General features: G+C 40.8%; 1 protein-coding gene and 1 pseudogene across 1 annotated transcript in view; both read right to left on the bottom strand.

The window, feature by feature from the left end:
- Positions 1–24,874, bottom strand: part of Synpr (synaptoporin) — a 158,358-nt gene that overhangs the window by 111,280 nt on the left and 22,204 nt on the right. Inside the window, exon 2 of the mRNA XM_051206768.1 lies at positions 9,823–9,947. Within this exon, the coding sequence (XP_051062725.1) occupies positions 9,823–9,947 (125 nt within the window). The remainder of the gene's footprint in view (positions 1–9,822; positions 9,948–24,874) is intronic.
- LOC127238230 (keratin, type I cytoskeletal 19-like) lies at positions 14,500–15,758 on the bottom strand (annotated as a pseudogene).

The raw sequence follows: 24,874 nt of genomic DNA, 5'->3' as shown, positions 1-24,874 counted from the left end.
ACGTGCTCAAATGCATGGTGGGAGTGCAGAGTTAATAGCTGCAGCTTGCATATTACTACATTTAAATTGCTATTTGATTCCATGTCAGCATTAAGGTTCCTCTCATTCTAACAGTGACATATGCTATAATAGATGACTGTGGAACAACAGAAGACAGTAACAATCATTTGCTTATGGTCCTTTTTGTATTTCTGTTTTTTCATGTTAAATACATTAAATCAATGTTTTATAAAATATAATCTGTTTTAATACCATCAATATTAATGTAAAATATGAGGTTTTGGCCAGTGGAATCTTTGCCTCCTCCTCTCCGGGTGAACAACTCTCTATTTCCTATGTGTTCAGAAACACTTGTGTGTTCAAGACAGTTCTAGACTTCATCTACAGTGCTTCTGAGGTCTGCAGTGGAATGCTGCATTTCCAATTTTGTCAGGTATCCTATGGAATATGATGCAGGCAGGGAATCCCCTAGCCTCATACTGAAAATGAGTTCAGGACCTTTGAGTTCAGTGGGTTCTGGAAGGGGAACTGAGAAACATGAATGTTAGTTCTCCATTGCTTAAACTGCTTCCTTGTTCCTGAGTCTCTTCCACTTCAGCTCCAGTGGCTCTGCATCTAGCAAGCAATTATCTTGAACACTCAACCCCTCTACCTTTGGCCCTGCAGCCTCTGAAAAACAATTCATTTTGTCAAAGATGGATTGGGGTCAAGGAAGAAGGGAACACAGGTCCCTACCCCACAGTCGACATTAGCTTAACCTCATAGGGTACACTGTGACTTTTAGTCCTCCTGTGGAAGGAAAAGAAAGAAAGCTTGAAAATCTCTCCATCCAGATGATAAGGAAGTAGAGATTCAGATTCATGAGACCATGGAGTAGGCACTTATATTCTCAAGAAATATGATACAATATACAGATATGTGTGTGACGGTACCTTTCTCTAATATTTATTGAACCTTGCTGTGGTTAATTTTCTTTGTCATTTTATAATCATCTCAAAGTCCCATGCCCCCTCCTATTGTGGGAAAATAACTATAAAGGAAAACTAGACCTTGGTTTTGCAACTATGAACAAAGGTATCCTGACTAGTTATATTACAGCTTGACACAAACTAACTATTAAAGAAGAGGGAGCTTCAACTGAGATTATGCTTGCCCTCCAGACTGGTGGGCAACCCACGGTGCGTTGGGTTGATTGATGGTTGATGTGGGAGGGACCAGAGGGTTGGATTGATTGATGGTTGATGTGGGAGGGACCAGAGCACCCTGACTGGTGCTACTGCTGGGTTTGGTAGTCCTGGGTGATGTAAGAAAGCAAACTAACTTAACAAGCTAGTAGGAGCAAGAAAGTAAGCAGCATTCCTTCATGGCCTCTGCTTCAGTTCCTACTTCCAAGTTCCTGCCTGGAGCTCCTTCCCTGACTTTCCCACAGTGATGGAGTGTGGACCTGAGAGTTGCAAGCTGAAATACAACCTTTCCTTCCCTAGTTGCTTTTGGTCATAGCGTTTATTGCAACAGTGGAAGCACTATGACAAAAGCTACACTTGTATTCTACCAGGGCACAGAGCTTCACCCAGGTCATCAGGTGCCTGCCACTGTATCCCCACACATGCTTTGCTAAATCCCACACCATGAGACAGAGAACTCTATGAAAGACTTGCTCACCACACACTGATTTAATCCCTGCTGCTTGTCACCTCCCCCATGGGAGACCAACAGAAACAGCTGCCTTGATTGCATAGCCTATATTCATAGCCAGTACTTGCTCTGATTCTGATTGTTAAAAGCCTGCTACTCTAGTTCTATGGGACCTGACACTGTCACAGGAGCATACATGCAGGCAAAACACCTATGTACTTAAAATAAACAATAAATAAAAATTTAAAAAGGCCTGTTCAGACTTTACCCCAGTAGGGCGATTACCAGAATAAGTCTGCCAAAGTAGAGAGGAAGAAAGGAAAAAAGGAGTTGTATCATGGCATGTGTATATTGCCTTCTGCTCTTCCTGATGGTATCTAGTGCACTACCAGAGTTTTACCTGTCTCCTGAATTAGAGAACGAATTCACCTTTTAGAAAAACAAATCCTCAATCAATTCCTCCAATTCTTACCCTATATAGAAAAGTAAATGGAGGTTTAGATAGAGACTCTGCCTGTCAACACCTGTTTGTTGTTTGTTTGTTTGTTTTCATTTTTTTTTGCATGACTTATGGGCTTCTCAGAGAGTGTTCTCACCTCACTGGCTTCCAATGATGTCAATCAGAGAAAGCTCTGGAGGCAACCTGGCAACATGGAGGTCAGGAGCAACACAAAGGCTAGGAGTTTCCCTTTGTCTCTCATCACTCCAGGAGCATCACTGAAAATAGCTTCATTTCCCCCTGTATCTTCCTTTCTTGGAGTTCATATTGATAGAAGCAAATTCTATCAAACAGGCCCCATCCTGTGTGCAAAATAAGACTACTGCAGCTTCATCCCCATGGAGTCCTGCTAGACAATGTTCAGATTCACTCAGACCCAGCTAACCAAAGACTGAAACTATAAACCAATATAAATGATCCCTCCTCGTAAGTTGTTCTCTCACATAGTTTGGTTCATCATAACTGTAAAGCACACTGGTCAAATAACTCCTGCAAGTTAGTTCCCTATTGGCATTTTCAAAACAAAGCTACCTGAAGTGAGTTCTCTTTTCCAGAATGAACTCTGCCTGGTAAAGATCAAAACTATAACCTGTGGAGTGCATGTTATACTATTTCATAAGTTTCTCAATGCTTTTGAGAAATGCATTCACAAATACACCTCTCAGTGGGACTGTGTGTCTTCCTTAATCACTCATTAAAAATCAGATGGCTGCCTGTTGTGTTATCAAGCAGAGCAAAAATTGCCATCCTGTGTTAAAGGCGTAGTGTTCCAAAGAGGATTCCACAAACCAATAACAGGAATAAAGACTTAAAATATTGAAAGTGTTCCCTGTGGCCCAATACCACACAACATCACTAGCAAAATTGATGGGAAACTTGGAAGAACAGAGCTACTTTGTAGACACATTGCCATCAGAGGTGAGGGGTGTAAGACAATGCAGAGACACAAGACATACCAGCCTTACTCTCCCTACTCTCCCCACCTCCTCCTTCCTGATCACTACAGCTTCTTCCTCACTGTTCTTGACTCTGTGGCTGCATCGCCATCAGTTTATCATCTACACGCACAGCCAGATCCACTCACTGCTCCGATCATTGACCCCATTTCAATCAGCCTAAAATTTAAACCTTCCAAGCCAGCGTCTGCCTCTGTCTTCATCTCTTGCCATTTGCCTTCCAATCAAACAAGCATTTGTTTCCTTGCTTGTTCTCAGTCCTCTCCCACATCAGACACCGGTCCTCTCTGCTCCAGCATGTCACTTGCCCTGTACTGTGTGCTTCAGCTGCCGTTGAAGTGCTCCCGCAGATCTTTTCAGGTCAAAATCACATCAGCAAATAGGGTGAATCAGACATGACTTCTTCCGTTGTCCTTTAACCTGCTTAACTTCCTCTCTTATTTTTTATAAAGGTCTGGGGTTTGTTCCTGCCCTATTTTCAGTCTTTCTCAAGTAACGACACATGTTTTCCATTTGTTTAACACATTCTTTCTTTTCTCATCCGGGCTGCTTAAAATGTCTCTATCATAGACCCTTCTTTACCACTCTATTGAAGTACACATCACATGGCCCACTCAGTCCACACTAGCACTTACTTATATTTCTGTATAATTCTCATTTTCTTCATGAAATTATAAGTACAAATGTGTATGCATGTACATGTATATATACCTTATATTTCTTTATTGTCTTCTGTCCTCCACTGGTGGTAAATGTCATGTGGGAGGAGGCCATGTCTATTTCACTGAACAAGTGCATTTATAATTCATGGCCTAAGACTTCATAGGTGCTCACTAAATATATATTGATAGTATGAATGCCAGATGCAGGGTGGTGAGGCATTCATAGCTCTAGGCTAATAACTGAGAAGTTTCATAATATAGAGGCTGTTAGGTGCTCACACAGATCTCCTTGATTAAACATTTTCTACCACTATAATACAAAGTGTTGCCTTTTCCATGCATTCAGTCTTTGACTGGTTGCTTTCCTGAACAGCAAGTGGTATGAGGACCTGCAGGCCTAGCTTTTGATCAGTAATCAACGGAATTGGTAGATCATCGAAACTCCACCGTGTGATCCAAGCCCTGTTGAGGTGTCTTGTCCACAGTTTATGGAATCTTATGTCCCCGAGATGCCCATGGTGGTAACCTTTCTGTCCCTAGTCTAACATTCTTTCTCTCTTAAGAGTTTCTCATGATCCTCTGCCAAGAAAACTACTTGACTCAAGTATTTGTCTCACTATGTGTTGGTGGAAATCCAAACCAAGACAGGCACCTGATTTCTCACCACCTCTCTCCTTCCAGGGAAGCACAGCAGCAGTTCACTTTAGAAGCTTTACAGGCTGGGAGGAGAGCAGTGGGATTAATTAATTAATGCAGATTGACTTGACATTCACTTAACTTCTTATGTGATCCCTCCCATGCTGTCAGCCAGTGTGAATATTTGTATCATTTTCTGGAATCTCTACAATATTCTCTACAAATCATTGCAAAATAGTGCTCTCTGTCTTGTTTTTGTTGTATAATTGCACCTCATTGCCAAATTCTTGGAAAAGACTTCATTGGTGACAATGAACCAACACCAACAGCATACTTTGTAATCCATTTGATGTCTACCCAGCTGATCTTAACACCTAAGTGAATGGTCACTGGCAGACTATGAAGTGGATACTACTATTCATTTTCACACAGGAGATGAAGGTCCAGTTGGGTTCGTCACGCAAATGCCAAAAGGGGCTTTTAATATCCCCATCCACTAGAAGGCAGAGCTTGGATTTAAAACTAGGGATTTGGCTTGGGGTTTGCACTGGGCCTTTAGGCCTTCACTTCAGAATCGTCTAAACTCCCAGGGCCTGGCAGACCCAAATCTTACCCTACAAATGTTCAGTTTAAGGTTCAATGTTAAAATGAGATGTTATAGATGGGAAATTTTTGAAGTTTTAGCTAAACAAAGTGAAAATGTTTGGCAATGAGAAACAATAACCAAGTACCAATTGCAGATACAGCATTTCATGAACACAAGAGGAAAAACACTACAGCCCTAAGTTCTTGTATTTCCCCCATTGGCTCAAGGGTAGGGAGAGCTTTTCTCTCCACTGTCTTTGGGTATGAACTGTAAGAAAAGGCTCTCTCCACCTCTCTTCTGACAGAGCTGGTAATACTGCCAAAAGGCCCAGACTCCATACCATTCCTGTTTCCTAGCACTTTTTCACACATCCCAAAAAGAAATGTGGAACCACAGAGAAGAGAAATGATCCTGTTCGGTCAGTGCCAACTCAGCATCCCCTGCTTGTCTTTTCTTTAGTGTGACCCCTTTTTGGGTCTTAGGGCTCAGGCTAAATCTCCCTCTCCCGCCCCAGTGATGCGAATAATTTCCCCAATGCCATGCCCATGTGACAGATCTCTCCATTCTGTCAGCCTGGGGTGTAGGTGGGAAAGACACATAATAATCCCTCCGAAGAACACCAGAGCAGTACAAGCAAGTTAATTGTGTGAGACAGTTTACATGTACGAAGAGAGGAAAGCTATAGTCTTAGGCTCTTTGTTGCCTCGAGAACACCTCTGCTAATCAGTTGTTTTTTTTTTCAGCACTCTAGCTAATTTATAATTTCATTATAAATTAAGTTACCCTGATTTTATAATGCAAGTGAAAATAAAACATTAGGAGAAAACTTATTGAATGTCAGTTCTTGTTTAAACATTCTTCTTGTACGTCTCATTCAACACTGGCAGTAATACTGTGGAAGAGGTACCGCTGTCTGTTCAACAGATACATTTCACAGGGTCTTGGGTCATCATGGTGAGGGGAAAATGTTGGAGTTCATGGTGGTGGGAAGATGACTAGACCCTATGCCAAAAGAAATCTTCCCTCTTTAAATTGTCAGTGTCTAGTCACAATCGCACAATGGTATCAAGAACATAGATCCAGAGATGAAGAGTTAAGTGAAGAGTTATTTCTCAAAACAGAAAAAGAGTAATGTTCTAGTGGAACAGGGAAGGATAGAACATAAAAAGCTTTTCATTAATGGTGAAGCTGTCCTGCTGGGCATCTCTGAGAAAATGTGTAGAATAGAACATACCTCATTTTAGTGCCATAAGAGGGATGATACAGTTGTCAAGGGGTAAGGACTACTCCAGGAAACATTAACCTGTTGGTGGTCCTTTCCTACCATGCCTGTTAGCTAGGCACTTTTCTGTAGCTAGAGGAAACTACTTAAGGGCAGTCTGGGCTTGCACTCACTCGGAAGTATAGCCAGGAATGAGGAAGGGACAGGTTATGTATGAGGCAAATGGAAGTTTCTACTCCAACCAGCTATAATGAAAACAAATCCAAATCATCACTTACATGGCCTTGTATTTGCTCATGGAGTATTTTTCACATTGTTAAATGTTTTTAATGGTTGTCTAGGGATCACTTTGTGGATGTTCTACATTTATAAACTGTTCTGATTCTAATTCATTTGCTTGTCCCACCCCCACAGCCCATGAAATGCACAGTCCTGACCTCCTTCATTCTGCATTCATGTGTTAGCTCAAAGTATGTGCATTCTTCTAGTTGGTGTTCTTTGAATATTTTAAGTGCCTGAAACTGAGCAGCCCTGCTTTACACTTCAGTGTCTGAAAGACGTGCTAAGAATCTGAGATCCAGAACTCAACCCCTGCCTTCCAATGTAGAGCAAGTTCACAACATGCTAACATGTTACAGGAGATGGGAAAACAATTAAATATCACTTGTTTGTTTTAATCGCAGTCCAAAAGGAAGATCTTAGTTCTATAATAAAATGATGTATTGCTGAATAGTGACACAACTTTCTGCCATTGGTATAAGCAAAAGTGTACACATGTGGTGGTGTAGAAGAAATACACATTTTGCTACATTTACTAGAAGCAGCAGTTGAGTCTTTTGTGAGTTATCTATATTTTCTAATTGACATTACTGTGTTAATTGAAGTCTTTTTCTGACAACCAGGTGAGAAGGCCCTTTTGAGCTGTGATTCACAAAGTATCTCTTTTTATTTCAATGACTTGGTGCTTGAGTTTACATGTCCCTTGTGTTTGCAAATAAACTGAACAGTTAGAAGCTACTGAAAGTTCCCATCTTAATTCAAGGATTATGATCAAGTTACTGACACTGGCTTATATTTATACAGTAACCTGTATAAATTCTTGCTTATTATTGAGAACATTCTCAACAGAAGGGCATGGCATGTCACAGTATCCAAACATGGAGTTGAAATTCACCCAACCAAGTCAAACACTTCTCTCAGATGGATGTTATTGGTGGGATGGATGAGCAGTAAATGCGCATATGTGGCAAAAGTTTATTTCTTTCTCTATAAAGAATAGGGGAGTTTACATAGCTCCTGGGAGACCTGGGGTTCCCAGGGGTTATTTCAGGGGGTACACTATTGATTAGTAGTTTTAGTTTAGGCCATTTGCCTGGTCTAATGAGAGAATGAAAGTGGGTGGTTATTTCAAGCTCTTCCCTTCTCTGCTTCCATGTTTTCAATTATTTTTTTATCTGCTTTGCATATGAACTCCTGAATAAGGTAGTATATGAAAGAAAATTCCAGGTTAAAGAAAAAATCACAATGTTTGAGCAATTTTTTGTTTTAGAACCCTACTTAAAAATCATTCATATTTCAAATAAAAGAACTAATACCTAAAACGGGAAGGATAAAAACTCCACTGTCTTAGCCCAGTTTCTCCAGATGCCCTTCACTTGGCCAAGTGCATGGCTCTGCAGTCTTGGGAAGGAAATGGAAAAGCCAAGGCAACTTTAGGGGTCAAATGATAGTTTCACAGGGGTCATATATCAGACATCCTGCATATCAGGTATTTACATTGTGATTAATAATAGTAACAAAATAATGATTATGAAGTAGTAACAAAAATGATTTTATGGTTGGGTGTTATCATAACATGAGGAACTGTATTAAAGGGTGGCAGCATTCAGAAGGCTGAGAAGCACTGCCTTAAGGGGTTGACCTTGAGGTCACCCTATGGGCTCTTATTCACAGAATATTGTGGAATCAATGTAGGCATTATGAGATCAGGAGTAATGTTAAGCATTCTCGTCCCACTTCCTGGCCATTGAGAATTCTTAGATGGTCTTCTAGATCCAAGATGGTGAATACTGGTCAATGAACAGGTGTTGGCTTGGTTTCTCTTCCAGAAGCCAAGGGTTTCATACACACCTTCTGGAGATTCAGCTTCTTCACATTCTTGTTCACAGGCGCAGCATAAATATTCATAGTGAATCTACAGGGAGGACTCCTTAGCAGTTCTGAGCTGTGTATGCTCTTGTAAGTGGGGAGACTATCTGACCAGGGCCATTTGAACATGCTGTCTGTTCTATTCTTCTCACCCCTTGGAATGCTGGTAAAAACACCACTTCCTATGCTCTGTCACCCATAAATAAAGGCAGGTTTGTTTTAGACTTTGTTTATGAGGCTAATATATTAAAGCTACACTCCACAATTTGTGAATTCTCTAAGCTACTTGGTAGGGAAGATAAGAATTTCCACGGGGAATATGTTTGAAAAGCAATGGGTCCCTTGGTGATTCAGGATGTACATTAGGAAGATGAAGTACTAAAGAGTTTGTTTCATCATACTCCTAAATTCTTTCTTCCATCTTCTTTCTTTTTCTTCCCTTCCTTCTCTTCCCCCTTCTTTTTCCTCATTTCACTTTCCTCTAGTGACAATCTCTTTGGGGTTCATGTAAATATTTTTGGAAAATAGTGTACTTACCTGCTTCCAAAAAATCTTGTAAAGGTTGATTTTGACTTTCTTTGTAATTATAGAGCCACCATCATGCCCGCAGAAGGGAATGTTAAAATGAAATGAACAAAGAGTATATAACACACCAAAACACTGTTAAAAGTTGTTTAACATCTTCCACTAGAGTTAACTGATGTCAATTATTTGGGAGTTTTACATGAATAAACAATTTTAAAATTGAATGAAGTTAGTCTATATTAGGTCTCTGGATCAGAGTCAGGAGACATGAGGTTGGGAACAAGCTCTGAAGGGCATCTGTCAATGAATTAATAGGCATGAACAGACATTGAGTTGATAGAGATTGAAAAGGTTTCTGTCAAGTTATGTATAGCAATAGAGAGATGATTTTCTTTCAAGTTAGGTGAACTAAAACTCTGCTTTTGCTTCTTGGTAGCAGAGAGAGTATAAGGGAAAAATGAACTTCTCTATCAGTATTTCAGGATGATGATGATGGTAATGGACCTTCCCTCAAAGTGTCATTATGATGAGTAAGTGAGATTGAATAGGTTGTCATCTAAGCAGTATTTATCTGGTACACAGAGACATTATTAGATATTAATACTATTAAACATGTTACCAGCCAGAATTCCACAGCCAATATAAAAGTATATGTAACCTACAAATCTGGATAGGATGTGAGAAATCTTAAAGTTGGAGAAAATAATTACGTAGATATAGTCTTTCTGTTGATATCCCCCAACACTGAGCCATAGTGGGGGGCTTTAATTTCATAGGATACTCAATACTAGATTAAAGGTATAGTTAGCAAATCCTCCTAGTGTGGAGTGGTGGATGAACACTCTAGTAATGGCATTCTGTGGTTTCACACTGAATGTCTTCCTACCCAGAAGCCACAGGAGGAGTAAAGCCACCTGCTGTGAGGCAGAGGAGCACAGATCACCATTCCTTACCTGAACGGGTAGGCAAAGGCTATGTCAATGCTGAGGTTACTTTCTGTCTTGTTGACGCAGTCCACACTCAGCCGCAGGCCTCCTGAATAGCCGCCGCATGTTGCAAATGCAAAGATTGCAAAAAGCTGTGGAGAACAAAAGAAAAAGAAAAAGGTAGATATTAGAAAGATGGTGGTCATAAAATCATGACCAGGAACCCAGTGTCCAGGCAGCAGGAAGTCATAGGACTCTAAGGAGCAGCACCACATCTTAGTGAGCCACAGGAAGATGACAAGTAGGGTGACATAGGCTGTAGAGCTTCTAAAGGACAGTGCTGTGACTTAGAGAAATGTTGCTAGGACCAAGTGTGAAAGTAGTGCAGCACCTCAGGCGGTTGATGCCATAATTCCACAGAAAGGGCCTGGAGAGTCGCCTGTGGATGCCTCAAAAAGGTGTTTCTTCACAGTTACTCAGCCCATTTTCTTCAGTAGACATGGTTTTTCTTTTGGAACGGTATAGATTGCTTTCTGTAAAAGCATGACTGGAGAAATCCAGAGTTAGGGGACTGAAGATCAGATAAGTAGGAGGTTCCATTCAGAGCATGAGCTCTAAGAGTGCTTTGCCTCAAGTCCCCACAGGCAGATATGTCTCTCTGTTGCCGCCTGCTGTTTCTAAATTAACTAGTAGAAGGTTCAATGTTATGAGTTAATATCATGCCCTTTCCTGGTGGAAAATACGGATCTGTGGGGAAGAAGAGACTGAAAAGTGGGAGCATGACCTCAGAGAAGTCTCCTGTACAGGAGAAATGCCAACAAGGAGGCAGCGGCAAGGCTGGGGTGTTTCTCACATGAGAAGTCAGGAAATGCTGGATTTCATTACTTCATACGCTACCTAAATTTAAAAGAATTTTCTTCTCACATTCAAGGAATGCCACCCCAGTATACTTGATACTAACTCGTCCTGAAAGATTCTAATTTACCTTAGTTTTGGCCCTCACATCCTTGTAGTAGTTTGTTCTCCTCCATTAGGACCACTCATTTACTTTGCACAGTGAGAGGAACTAAGGGCAGATTAAATGCAGGGACCCTGGTATATAAATGTTAGGGACATTATTTAATATCACCATGCCTAAATTTCCTCATCATCAAAACAGCATTGGTAATAACACTTGAGCTACTTGCTGTTTGTGATTGTGAGTCAATTATGTGGAGAAATCTGCTGGTCTTGGGGAAGTGTCTGCCCAGAAAATTCAGAATGAGAGTTATCTGCCAGATGGACTATTGGTGGGAAAACACCTCAACAATTGTCTTCCTCCATTACCTATTTATCATTTATAGGAACAGATTGGTTAATGACAATACCTTGTAAAACCCTCATAAGGTAACTAATGTTTGGTAGATCATTGCCCCCTATATGTCAGTTTTCAAAGTCAATACTTTAAACTGTGGAGCAAATGTTAGACATAGCAAAAGAAAATGGATTCACATGTGTGGAGTCCACAGAGTGAGTACTCTTGCCACAATGTGAGTACTCAGTAAACACTAATGAATATTAGTACTGGGGTTTGTGATAAGTTGTTCCAGGCCATAGAGTAGGAAATTTAGATTTAAGCCCTAGTAGATCTACACAAGTCTTAGTTTCTGTGAACCATCAGCTATGCAGTCAACAGAAAATCTGTTTTTGTGTTTTCTTTCCAGATTGCCCAAGTGATGGGACTGACAGGCATTTAGCAGCCACTCCAGCCCACTCTACAGTCCCACAGGATGCTCAGAGCTCAGCTTATAGTGTTGACAGGAATGAGAAAGAAGTGATGCTCACATCTAGATTGTGTCTTATGGTGGTGGATAGCCTGTAGGAGGGGGGTTTTAGGGAGGATTCTTTCAAAGAGAGATTGAAGTTGTGGAGTCTAAAGAACCATGGAGTTATAAAGAACCTTTTGCTCCTCACAATTCCACATCTGTGAAACACCTTAACAAGTGTGTTGCCCTTTACTCCTGACAGTGTTCTATAGTGTGTGTGTGTGTGTGTGTGTGTGTGTGTGAGAGAGAGAGAGAGAGAGAGAGGTTAATATTCCTGTATTGGATATATGGCAGAATGGCATAATCATGTTAAACAGTTGCATTTTAAAAATTCCTTGAGGACATTTTAGCATAGCTGAATGTCAAAAGAACAACTCATGTTAATTTCTGTGCTGAATAACTTTAAATAAAGTGTTTATAATAAAATTATTGTGCTAATAGTGTAACAAGTAAGTGGTTTGCATGCAGTTAGACTTATCACTAAAATATTATTGATACCACTATGTAATGAACTTAAGATGGAATGATAATTATTCACTAACTGGTTAGCTATATTATGTGGATATAAGAATTATGTTATTCAGACCATACACACATTACTTTTTCCTTCAGCGTTTAATTATATAAACACAAGACATCATATTCCAGTTGAAGTAGACACATATATCTTTCTGGTTAAGTTCCTTATTCTCTGCTGTCCTCACTGATTAAAGGGAAATCATATTATATGGCTGATATCAATTCCTATGTTTTTGGCAAGGATTAACAGAGCACTGGGAGGGCCAGACTCTGAATAACATCATAGGGATGTTTAGTTACGTATTTTGGAAAACAAAATCATCTCCATCAGAGTATACCACCTAGGGGTCTGTTCCTATAATAAGGAAGCATTCAAATATAATGCAGAGAGAGGACTAAAAGCTCTTTGCCCTGGGAGGGGTAGGATTCTGTGGTATTATAGAGGAAGGTACAGTGGCCTTCCTTCCAGTGTTCCACCCAGGTCCTTTACTCTGGGTGGCAGAACACAGCCTACCTGACTTTGAGTCCAATTCCTAGCTAGGTGACCCTAAGCAAATCACCTCACTTCTCCAAACTTCAGTTTCTGGTAAGCCAATACTAACACACTGATTCAATAGGTGAGAATCCTGATGCCCAGACTCTCTGAGACAGTGTTTCAATCAGGTTCAGAATTGTGGGGAAAGCAATTGTTTGCCACAGAGTAGAGTTAACAGTCAAACTGTTCATAAACGCATCATGAGAGCAACTGGGGGTTCTCCAACTTTCTCCTGATTCTCTCACAAACACCTGTAGCTATCTCACTAGCAAAGGAGAACAGGCCTTATGTTCTTCATCTCTTCTCCCTCAGAGGAATAGATTGAGGAATTTACAAGGAGGGCTTTGTAAGGAGAACGAGCCTTCCCTGGTTTTGACAATAAGGCTGAGAAGCCCTGATATTAGCACAAGGAAGGGCTGATTGTCTTGTGGATGCTCAGTTTTACAAAACAAGAATATTTTATAACACAGACAAGATTCTCTTCTGGTGGATAGTGAAGATGGGATAAGCAATATGTGTCTGGGAGGTGAAAACTGGGAGCGAGTTCTGCATATTTAAGTAGAAAGAAAAGTCTGAAGGGATGGAGTGACAGTGGAAGGGTTGTGGGTGAGCAGACCCCTTGCTCTGTAAGGACTGCAAGCTACAGAGAAGGATGAGAGCCCAGTGTTTGTGTGTGACTGTGCATACACAGACGTGTGTGTTAGGTCATCTACACTCTTGGCTCTGCACATTCAGCCAAGCAATGCTTGTTCTCCCACAATGCAGTGCACTGGATAATCTCTCTAGGCAACTGAAGGTGTCACCTGGGACAAAAGTTCATTTAAATATCCAAAGATAATTATAAAATCTTTGTGTTCCCATTTTTTCACTGGGCTTCCAGTTCTCATAGGAGAGAACTAATTGTTCACTGTATTCTAAGTTAATCAGTGTCCTGACTACCAGCATAATCATCCCCCTCCTTTGAGATAGACAAACCAAAATAAGTCTCCTGCAATGAACTCTCATCTTGCTTCTGTCTGGGATGATCTATGGCTCTGCTCTAAATAACAAAACATACTTTCAAATGGAAAGAAAATAGCCAACAGGAAGATCCTTTGCATTGTGGCCCAATCATAAGCACATCCAGAAGAAGTGACATGGCTGCTCATTGTGACAGCAAACTTTCCTCTCAATGGAAGACAGAAATCTTCATCATGGAAATGCTTCGACTTGAAGAAGAACATCATGTAAAGATGCTGTTAACCCTCCTGGTTATTTGAAAGTCACAGATGATAGCAATGTTTTGGAAGATGATAAAATATGAGACCAATTTCCTGCATACTTTTAGTAAAGTATACAGCAAAGCCAGGAAGACAGGACTTCTCCTGGAAGTCTGGTATGCAACCACCAGCATGAAGGATACTTGGGAATAAATGGGTAGGAATAAAAGGAATGGGAGGAGGGGGGGTGGGAAATTGATGCTCACATCAACAGGCTATGCTTACCAACAGCCACATACCTCAGGATGAAACTCTCATTTACTGTGTGCCAATTTCCATATACAAATATTTCCACCATTGTCAGTTCCAAACTACTTTCAAAACACCCAAGCTTGGACTGGGAAAAAGGCTGTAGCATCAGAAGCACTCTTGCACAATGTTGTCTCCACTATCCTGAACAGAGACCTTCATCAGCTAGGGCTAGTGTTCAACAATAGAATTATTCTTTTTTTTTTTTTTTTTTTTTTTTTTGTTAACCCATCACTCCATGGGCTGAAATAAGCAAAGCATAGTTTTATTGGCAAGTCAAGGAAAGAGATGGAATAAATGTATCACCCCAGTCATGCCCCTCACCAGGGAAGTCTCACTGGCAACAAGGCCAGAGCCCAGGATCAGCTCATATGGCCTTGGGAGTGGGCAGGTTGCTGTAGTGGGCTTCCTGGCCCTCAAGCAGGCTGCGGTAGGTGGCGATCTCCTGCTCCAGCCTCGACTTGATGTCCATGAACTGCTGATACTCCTGGTTCTGGCGCTCAGTGTCAGCACGCACATTGCTCATCTGGGCTTCTATGCTGCTGATCACACCCTGGATCTGTGTCAGCTGGGCTGAGTAGCCGGCCTCTGTCTCTGCCAGCGTGCCTTCCAGGGCGGCTTTCATGCTGAGCTGGGACTGTAGCTCAATCTCAAGCCTCTGGAAGGTACGTCGGAGGTCGGTGACTTCTGTCTTGCTTATCTGGAGTTGCTCAGTGTGGCCAGCGACCTCCCTGTTCAGTTCCTCGGTCTGAGTGAGGAACCAGGCTTCGGCATCTTTCCGGTTCTTCTCAGCCATGACCTCATACTGACTTCTCATGTCACTCAGGATCTTGGCTAGGTCGACTCCTGGAGCAGAAGCCACCTCCACGCTGACCTGGCCACCCACCTGGCTCCTCAAGGCACTAATTTCCTTCTCATGGTTCTTCTTCAGGTAGGCCAGCTCCTCCTTCAGGCTCTCATCTGCATCTCCAGGTCGGTCCTAGCCAGGATCAGCTCATCCTGCACCCGGCGCAGGCCTTGATGTCGGCCTCCATGCTCATTCGCAGGGCCTGCTCTGTCTCAAACTTGGTTCGGAAGTCATCTGCCGCCAGGCGGGCATTGTCAATCTGAAGGACAATCTTGGAGTTTTCAATGGTGGCACCAAGAATCTTGTCGCGCAAATCCTCGATAGTCTTGTAGTAGTGGCTGTAATCGCGGGAGGGTCCAGGCCCCTGCTTCTGGTACCAGTCGCGGATCTTCACCTCCAACTCGCCATTAGCCTGCTCCAGGGCGTGCACCTTGTCCAAGTAGGAGGCGAGGCGATCGTTGAGGTTCTGCATGGTGAGCTTCTCATTGCCAGCCAGCAGACCGTCGGACACAGCCAGGGTCCCACCAAAACTTCTGCCATAGCTTCCTCCATAGCTTCCAGAGGACGAGGACACTATGCTTGTGGAGGACACGGACACACAGCGGCCGCCCGAACCCCCATGGATGCTGGGTACACGGAAAACACCCCCTGACCCAAAGCGCACGGAGCCGCCGCCCAAGCCCCGGAAGGAAGAGGCGGCCGAGGACTGGCGATAGCTATAGGAAGTCATGATGAGGAGGAAGACTGGAGTGAAGTTACAGGGGACACAGGCCTGAGAGCAACTGACCGCAGGAGGAGTCAACAATAGAATTATTCTTTCATTCACCTTTATTACTCATTTAGTCCTTTATTTGATTAGTATCAAGTCTTCTGTGGTGTGTGTGCGTGCGCGCACACACACGCACATGTGCACACTTGTGAATATGGGTGCACACATGGTACATACTAGCACTTGAGCTGGGAAGTTGGAGCCAACACTAAACGGGACGACTTGACTGACTGTTGTAGAGGCAGGGAAAAGTCTGGTAGGTATTGTTTCATGCAGGAGCTGAGCTTCTGTGCCATCCCCAGCTGCATCTGTGCACCGAGGTATACTCTGGGATGGCTTTCATGCTATGATAGTAGAGTCTAGCATTTGAAACTGATAGCTTATGTTCCACAAAGCCAAACAACAGACACAGTGTGTCAACAGCCTGTGAAGAAACATTATTCTTATCATGTTCTAGGTTTCAGTGGGTGGGATGAGGCTGACTAGAGAAAACGTTGAAATCCAGGCCTTGTACACTATGGACTGGGAACATCTAGAAGAGACTAATTCTCACTCACCCAGACAATGTGCAAACTCTTTTTGAACAGGGCTATGCCTGTATTCCTCTGTTGTCTTCCTTATACTAAAATATTATAAGTGGATCATCACTGTTATTAACTGAATACTGATGTCAATGAAAATAATGAAATATCCACATTGGGGCTGAAAAGTTGGCTTGGTAAAATAGTTCAGCTTACAAGTTTGAGGTCCAGAGTTTGGACCCAAGAATATAAAATTAAGAAAAAACAAAAAAGAAAACAAAAAACAGGCATGGTGGTGTGCTGCGTGACTGCAATTCCAGTGAGATGGGAGGAGAAGACAAGAATTTCCCTCAAGTTTGCTGGCCAACTAGGCAAGCCTATTTGGCAAATTTCTTAGGACAACAGAAGATGCTGTTGAGAGTAAATGGTGGGAAAGCACTAAGGATCAACACCTGAAGTGGTCCTGTGACCATATAATACACCCCAACATACATACACACAAACACACTCACACAAACCAGCATTTGATTGATTCTCATACTTCTTCAGTAAGTATATTATCAATCCACTCAACAGTTCAGGCCCTCATCACAGAGAAGAAAAATAAACCAGTCAACAAAAGTCATATTGATTACTGCTATGCGAAATTGTCAGTTTGAATTCAGATCTGCCTTTCTTTAAAGCTCACACCCTGTCTTCTTAACTTTCCCCAAGGAAGTGACTTGAAATATGCTGTGGAAAGAACTGTGTAGAAATAGCAACTGCAGGCCACTGAAGAGGGTTTTCCTAGCACATCACATATCAGAAGGCAAAGAGAGCTCAGTGAGCTTCTGTAGGACAAAGCTGGAGATGCCCCTCAGCATCCCAAACTCCCCTTCAAGACATCCCGGCCTCCCCTTCAGAGCATTACAGTTTCCTGTTTAGGGAAGGGACTGGTGTCTTGCTGCTCTGAATATGTGAACATCCTGCTGTGAGTAGACTGTGCCAATTATACCTGACAAGTCCCTCCTCTTAATTGCTAGGCTCCCACAGTTGGTGGTGCTGGCTTTCATACTTTCAAACAGTTAAACCTTTCCACAGAGAACAGGATCAAGAGGTCCAAACCACCCCCTTCATCCTCTCTGAAAAGCCCTTCCTTTGAGACTTGTCTTCCTCAGGACCTATAAAGAGCATTGCTGGGAACACAGCTGTTTAGAGTTGATTATTTCAATACTAGCCTTGCAAAAGTAAGAAATGAATAGTATAAGGTATTTGCCAATGCAAACCAAACTTTGAACATTGCATGGCAGAGTTCAAATCTTCACTCTGCATTAGTATCCCTGGAGCCCCCCCAGTACACAGATGAGTACCTCAAAACTTAACCTTCCATTTTGGCTGAATTTCTTTCAAATTTTATTCTGCTGACAATAGAAGTTTTCTAAGGAAATTGACCAAGCAGCCTTACCTCAGATTGGATCTTTCCGTGAAAATAAAAACTGTAAGTTGGTCCTTGATAGAATGCAGAACTGTATTTAATTTGAGGATATTGAAACCTGCTGTTCAAAAATCATTCTTCCCATGGAGCCAAATAGAGGGTTCAGCCTGTAAAGCACTTTCTTGCAAGTGTGGGGGCCTGAGTTTGATCCTCATATTCTATATAAAAAAATATCTGAACACTGGGGTCTTGGAGACAGGTAGATGCTTGGGATTTATGGCCAGCCAGTAGCCAATGTGGCAAGTTCCAGTTCAGTGAGAGACCCTGGTCAAGAAAAGGTAGATAGCACCTGGCTAACAACTTCTGAGACTATACTCTGGCCTCCACATGCATGTACATTCCCACAGATGCACATACATGCGTATGCATACACATGCACCATCCTCTCCCCCTCTGTAAATATTATGCTTTTTCTGTCTCTGTTGTATATAATCATCTGTATTACTGGATGTCTCTGATATATACCTATACTAAATCTGTCTGATGATACTAAAACCTGTGTGTGCCCTAGCTATGTGTGATTTTCCTAGGCAGGGTATTAGTTCATCCTTTGGGCTTCATAGTGGGGGAACATAAACTCACTCAAATGACAAAAGAAACTTCTACATTTTTTAAATCCTGCAATCTGAGAATAGTGCACTTACCAAAGCATTTGGCTGTAAGTGACAGAAAGCCTGACCAACAGTGACTTAAACAAATACTAGTTTTATTCAATACAGATTAGGGTTTAGAACTTGTTGGTTATGATTATTGATGGTGTCTGGGCCAGTAGTGGTAAATCAAGGATCTCATCAATGTAGTCAGCACAGCCACACCCATTCATCATCTACTCAACTTTTCCTTGACAGTGCTAACAGGGTTCTGTACCTTTGTGTAGTGGATTAAGTAGACTGAAATTTCAATTTGTACTTAATTTTTATTTTCCCACATAACATAGATACAAATATTTAAAATAAATACAAGGCAGGACTAATAAAGTAATTGAGAAATTAGCCTCATGCTTTAAAAATAAGTAAAATCAGGAAGGAAAGCTACAGTAGATGGTTATATGCAATGGATGTAAAGAATGCATAGCTGAAACTGATTTGAAAGCCTTCTCTGATGACAAACTTTTGTAGTACCAAAGATGTCATGCAAGCTTCCAAAAGAGGGAAGCAACCAACACTCCTACCTAGCTATGATGCCTATGAACTACAGCAATGATCGGCACAGCATGATAACTCTGAGTGCAATAGGGGAATGAATACCTTGGTGGTAAACAACAGCTCTCTAATTGGACCCACTCAACAAGAAGGAAATAATCTCTAGATAATCACCAAGGGTCAGTAAAGTCGTGGATCTTGGAGGAGAACCTACAACTGCCACTTTACTAACCCAGCATAATCCCTAACTACATTATAAACATTTGCCCATATACCAACAGTAAGTGTAGTTATTACTCCTCATCAAGAAAACTTATCCTTGCAACAGATGGAGGCCATTACAGAAAACGAGAACTGATTGAAAGCCCACTCCTAACTGATAGATCTACAACACAACTCCTGCACTGAAGATGTAGGCTATTGTGGAAAAGGGAAAAAAGGATTACAGTAGCCAGAGGAGGAGAGAGCTTGAGGTGAGAATGTGTCATAAAGTCTCACCAACATGGCTGCTTGACCATGATCTAAAAAAGGATGACACCAATAGAAAAATCTCACAAGGCTTCAACTCTAGAACTATAGGCAACTAAGGAATACTGAGAGTGGGAAAAATAAATAGTCTTTCTCCAGGAAAGAGCACAATTGGCAGTTGGTATACAAGTAATATAATAATAATATAATATGGACTGAGAAGGTTATATGTATGTATTTAGGAGTGTGTGTGTGTGTGTGTGTGTGTGTGTGTGTGTATGTGTGTTGGTGTGTACATGTCTGTGTTTGTAGGCAACAACAATTAATGTAAAAGGGACCATGGATTTGAAAGTGAGTGGGTAGGGGCATTTGCGGGAAATTTGGAAAAAGGGGGAATTATATAATTATATTATAATCTCAAAAAGTACTTTTTTTTTAAAAAAAAATGGATAATTGTTATAAAGTGGAAGAATTGTAAAAAAAAATAGAAAAATGCAAATCGTCAAGCATAACACAAACGTACATCATTTATAAAAGAAGATATCCATACAAATGCACATATATACTTTTTCACTTGGAGGATCTAGTGAGAAAGCATTCAAGGGCTCTTAGCTATTACTACTAAGAAATGGAATTCGGAATTGAATTCTTGTTTTTAATTGTTTTGTGTTACTTGAATTTCTTTGAAGAAGCATAAATACCTGTCACATGAAACTTGATTTTCTTAGAATCAAAAATGTACATGGCCTCTTAGCAACTTCATAGAGTAAATTTAGACTCGTTCATAGGCAGCCAAGTCCTTGGATAGGATCAATATAGCTACTGTGAGACCCTGCTTAGTTCTTGCACAGGTGTTGTAAATGAGAAGGATGATTTCCTATCACCTGGCTTCCTATTTGGCCTTGTGGTCCTTTTCTTCTGTATCCCTCCCTGCTTTGTTGTCACCTGAGACATGACACAGTGGACATCGTCTCGCTTACAACCATACCATTTAAGTGTATAGTCTCCCAAAGTTTCCCCTAAATTTGTTTACAAAGTTCTAGCCTTAGGTATTTTGCTATAGCATCAGAAAACATACTAATACACCTCTATGTGTACCTCAGTACATGAAAAAAATTGATAATAGAAATGTTAACTATATCCTTTTATTTGACTGGAAAATGAGTGCAATAAACTATTACATGCGAATCTTGGCCTGGCAGGAGATGCAATATTAGTTATAGTACTATTGGCCAGTGGCTAGAGCTTCTTATTGGCTAGCTCTGTCTTAATTGTTAAATCATAACAATTAATCTATGTATTTCCACATGATCTTGGCTTACCTGAGAATGCCTAACGCCCTCTCTTCCTAGGCTCACATCATGACTCCTCTCTGTCTACACTTTCCAGAATTCTCCTCCTCTGGCAGCCCCGCCTATCCTTCCTGACAGGCCACCAACCACACAGTATTTTATTCATCAACCAACAAGAGAAACATATACACAGAAGGACAACCCCATCAATAAACTCATAGCATACAGCCACTATTCCAAAGCTCAGTGGTGCTCATATGAATGTGCAGAGAGTATTCTTTACCCAAAGCCATGCTTTCTCAAATTGATGTGTCACAACTGTCAGTCCTCTGTTTTTGTTTGTTTGTTTTTGGATTTTCCAGACAGAGTTTCTCTGTAAAACAGTCTTGGCTATTTTGGAACTCACTTTGTAGAGCAGGCTGGCCTTTCTTGAACTTGCAGAGATCTGCATGCCTCAGCCTCCCTAGTGCTGGGATTAAAAGCATACACCACCACTGCAGGGCTTTCTTCCTCTCTTCCTTCCTTCCTTCCTTCCTTCCTTCCTTCCTTCCTTCCTTCCTTCCTTCCTTCCTTCCTGTCTTTCTTGGCTTTAGTCCTCTTTATTTTTATAGTAGCCCCAGAGAGCTAGGATATAGCTCTGTTTGAATTCAAACAGCTCGGTTGAAGGTGTAGTAAACACACCTTCTTAAATTTAAATATTTCATCAGTTAGAGTTGTACTTATACCCACAAAGCAATTTAGAAGACCGTTCAGTTGTTTTGGAAAAAGTTATTGATCCATGATCAATTGAATACATTAAATTAACTTCTTTTCACTAGACAGAGGAATAATTAAACAGCCATTATTATTCTCTTCCTTTTAAAATAATCTGCTATTAATTTAATGAAAGTCCATGGTGCCATTAATAGAATAGCAGCCATCCATTTAAGGGGGAAGACAACTCCACTCTTGCCAAATGGAATTCAAGCCATCTCAAGCCATGACAGTCATTTGTATAGACAAAAATAGAACTGTGTCTATTCAGAACACCTTGGAATATGAAAATACTTGTAGTTCAGACTTAGTTATCTTTCTGCCCTGCTCTTCAGTGGAAAACAACTTCTGTAAGCCACTCCTGAACACATGATTATGGTTACTTTGATCATTACAATTCTTCACCTGCAAACCCATGTTCCAGACCTCAAACACAATACTAATCCTTTATCAATAGAAAACTTACCATGATACATAATTTTTATTTTTAGTGAAAAAGAGACAAATCTAAATTAACAGTCAAAAATTGCATGCAAGCTGGGCATTGCAGAACATATATAATCCCATCACTGGGGAAAGAAAGGTGGATAGATTTCTGTGAGTTTGAGGGTAGTCTGAATACAAAGAGAGTTCCAGGCTAAATAGTGTTACATTGTGAGACCTTGTTTCAGAAAAAAAGTCACATGTATTATCATTCATACTGAAAAAAAATTCATTGGATAAGACCAGAAATTCTAGCAGAGCAGATGAGTATCCTAAAGTCACACTTTCTGTCTGAAATTACAACAACCGTCATGACTGCAGCTGCTGCTCTTTGAATCTAGACATTCTATTTACAAAAATGTTTGGTTAAGAATATAAAATGAATGATAAAATTAAAAATCACTCCTTTGTAATCAAGGACTAACTGAATCAAAAATTATATGTTGAAATCTTAATTCCTGGTGTGTCTATCTTTGGAGATGGGGGTCACCAAAGAAGTCATTAATATTAAATTAAGTCATATGAATGGGACCCTGATCAAGTAGGTTTGTTGCTCTTATAAGAAGAAACAGCAGAGATCTCTCTTTTATTATTGCTCTTTGAATACATTCAGGCAGCACATGGGGGGGGGAGTAGGGTGACAGAGGAGGCCTTGGATGAATCCCACACTGACAGCCCTTTGAACTGGGTCTCTTTGTTGCTAAAAACTAAGATAGATGTTTCTCATGTAACCAGCCTGTGATGTGGTTGTAGCAGCTTTGGCTGACTAAGGCTCAATCTCTAAGAAACTAATTTGTATTCTTTAATGGCAGATTACAAATGAAAAAAAAATTAAATATCTTGAATGGGAGAACAGTACACAATATTGAGATATTCTTTGCAAATAAAAATTAAACTAATCTGGACAAACTTTTTTGTACAGTTGTTAATTTCCAAAACACATAGGAGAGAGAGAGAGATAATATAATGATGATACAAGGATGGAGTCAGAAAAGACCTGAGAGACTCTGAGGAGAAAAAAGTGTTTATAAGGAAGAGATTGGGAAGGGAGAGAGAGCAAGGGCAAGGAGGGCTCATAGATTAGAAAGTTTAAGGACACAGAGTTATTATAGTGTGTGGATTTGTAAAGTCTAGATACAAAAAGTGAAAATTCAGAAGAAAACATGGAATATTAGAAATTACACTGAATTATTGCTATTTTACATGTAGTAAAACTTTTGCAATGCCTTTTGCATTGAATAATATTGAGAGATGCATAATAAAGTATTTATGCCACTCCCCTCTCCCACACAAGATATTGTGCCTGGAAGAGTGTGAGGATGGGTACGAAAGGAATGTTGACTAAGAGCTGATATTGTTGGAGACGCAGGCCTCATCATATCATCCCGTGTTTATGCATATTTGAAAGTTACTATCATTAAGTGATTTTAACATTATGATCATTTCACATTGCAAATGAGCTTAAGTTGAGTGTGTATAACGAGACAAAATTCAGAATAGTTTCTAATGTAATATATAACACTTCCTTTGTGTTATAGGTGTCGTGGTGCATGCCTTTAATCCAAGCATTTGGGAAGCAGAGGCAGGTGGAACTCTGGAAGTTCAAGGCTACTCTGGTCTATATAGTGAGTTCTAAGACAGTCAGGGCTACAAGGTGAGACTTGTTTCTGGAAGGAGCAAGAGGAAGAGGAGCAGGGGAAGGAGAGGAAGGAGGAATGGGTGGAGAAGATGGAGAAGGAAAAGGAAGAGAAAGGAGGAGAAAGAAGTTTAAAAATAGCCTTAATCAAAACATGGGAGGGTAGCAACCTCCTCAAGTTAGCTAGCCTTTATCTTTCCTGCTGTTATAAGGCCATAGTACTTAAAACATACTCTCTTTAATGAACATTTTCTTTCTTAATAATATTTTATTGATTTTTCTAAGGGTCCATTTCATTCTGCCTCATTAGGAGAAAAATGGCTTTTTTTCTCATTATATTTTAATGAGATGAAAGATCACCATAGCCTATAGGGTTATTCATACTATTCGAAGGTTGTTAGTTCCTATGTAACAAGGGAAAACTCTACCATCTTTCAATAATGTCTTGATAGTGATTAAATCCAAGTGGAAATAAAACACATCAAATCACCTAAGATTTAATATATTGGTTTTAGTGTCTGGGTCCTAAGGATAAGGGCAGTTCATACAGATCATTTTGCCATCTACCTCACCACTGTGGAAGGGACAGCAACATTGGGCTATAAGATTCTGTAAGGACAAGACAGTGACCTTTTCTAAGAATTCTGGCTTCCAGCTTCCAAACATATGCAGCTCCTGTCTTGAAGGCAAAGCCTTATCAGAGTCATCTTATTTGTTCATGAGAACCAGAGACAATTGAGAGAAGAAAGAGACAAAAGAGGCTGGTGAGATCACTCAGTGGGTAAGGCCATTGCCACCAAGCAAGAAGTGGTAGTATGTTCAACTGAGGGTCTAGAAGAAAATAAGTAGGGCTGGTGTTAGATTGAAAGGCATTCATAGGCTGGATGTAGCTTAGTGATGGAACACTTGCTTAGCATGCCCAAGGCTCCAAGTTTGATCCCAGTACCACCACAAAACAAAGAAAGAAATAAAAATGTTTTCATGCACATAAAACATGAAGGGTAAATGGCCAAAACTAGGGCAAAACAGGATAGAGACGCAACAGTTCCACCTCATTTGAACATATGTTTGTCCTGGAACCAGAAGGGAGAGAAACTATCTGGTGTTCTACTTCAGTTTGTACTGGGGAAAATCTTTAGATCTAGTCCATAGAAATTCTCTGCATATATATTTAAAAGCTGTATTTTGGACACTCCTTACGGTACTCTAATGTACCAAATTAGGAGCACAAGACCTTGGGCTAAGAACCAACACTCATACAGAGGAACACAGGTGACAAACTACAGATATGAAGGCTTTGTCTCAAGATCTGTTTGGGGAAAGTTAG

The sequence above is a fragment of the Phodopus roborovskii genome, unplaced genomic scaffold, assembly GCF_943737965.1.
Source record: "Phodopus roborovskii unplaced genomic scaffold, PHOROB, whole genome shotgun sequence".
Taxonomy (NCBI): Eukaryota; Metazoa; Chordata; class Mammalia; order Rodentia; family Cricetidae; genus Phodopus; species Phodopus roborovskii.
The sequence above is the reverse complement of the archived record's forward strand: the minus strand, read 5'-3'. Positions and strand labels throughout refer to the sequence as shown.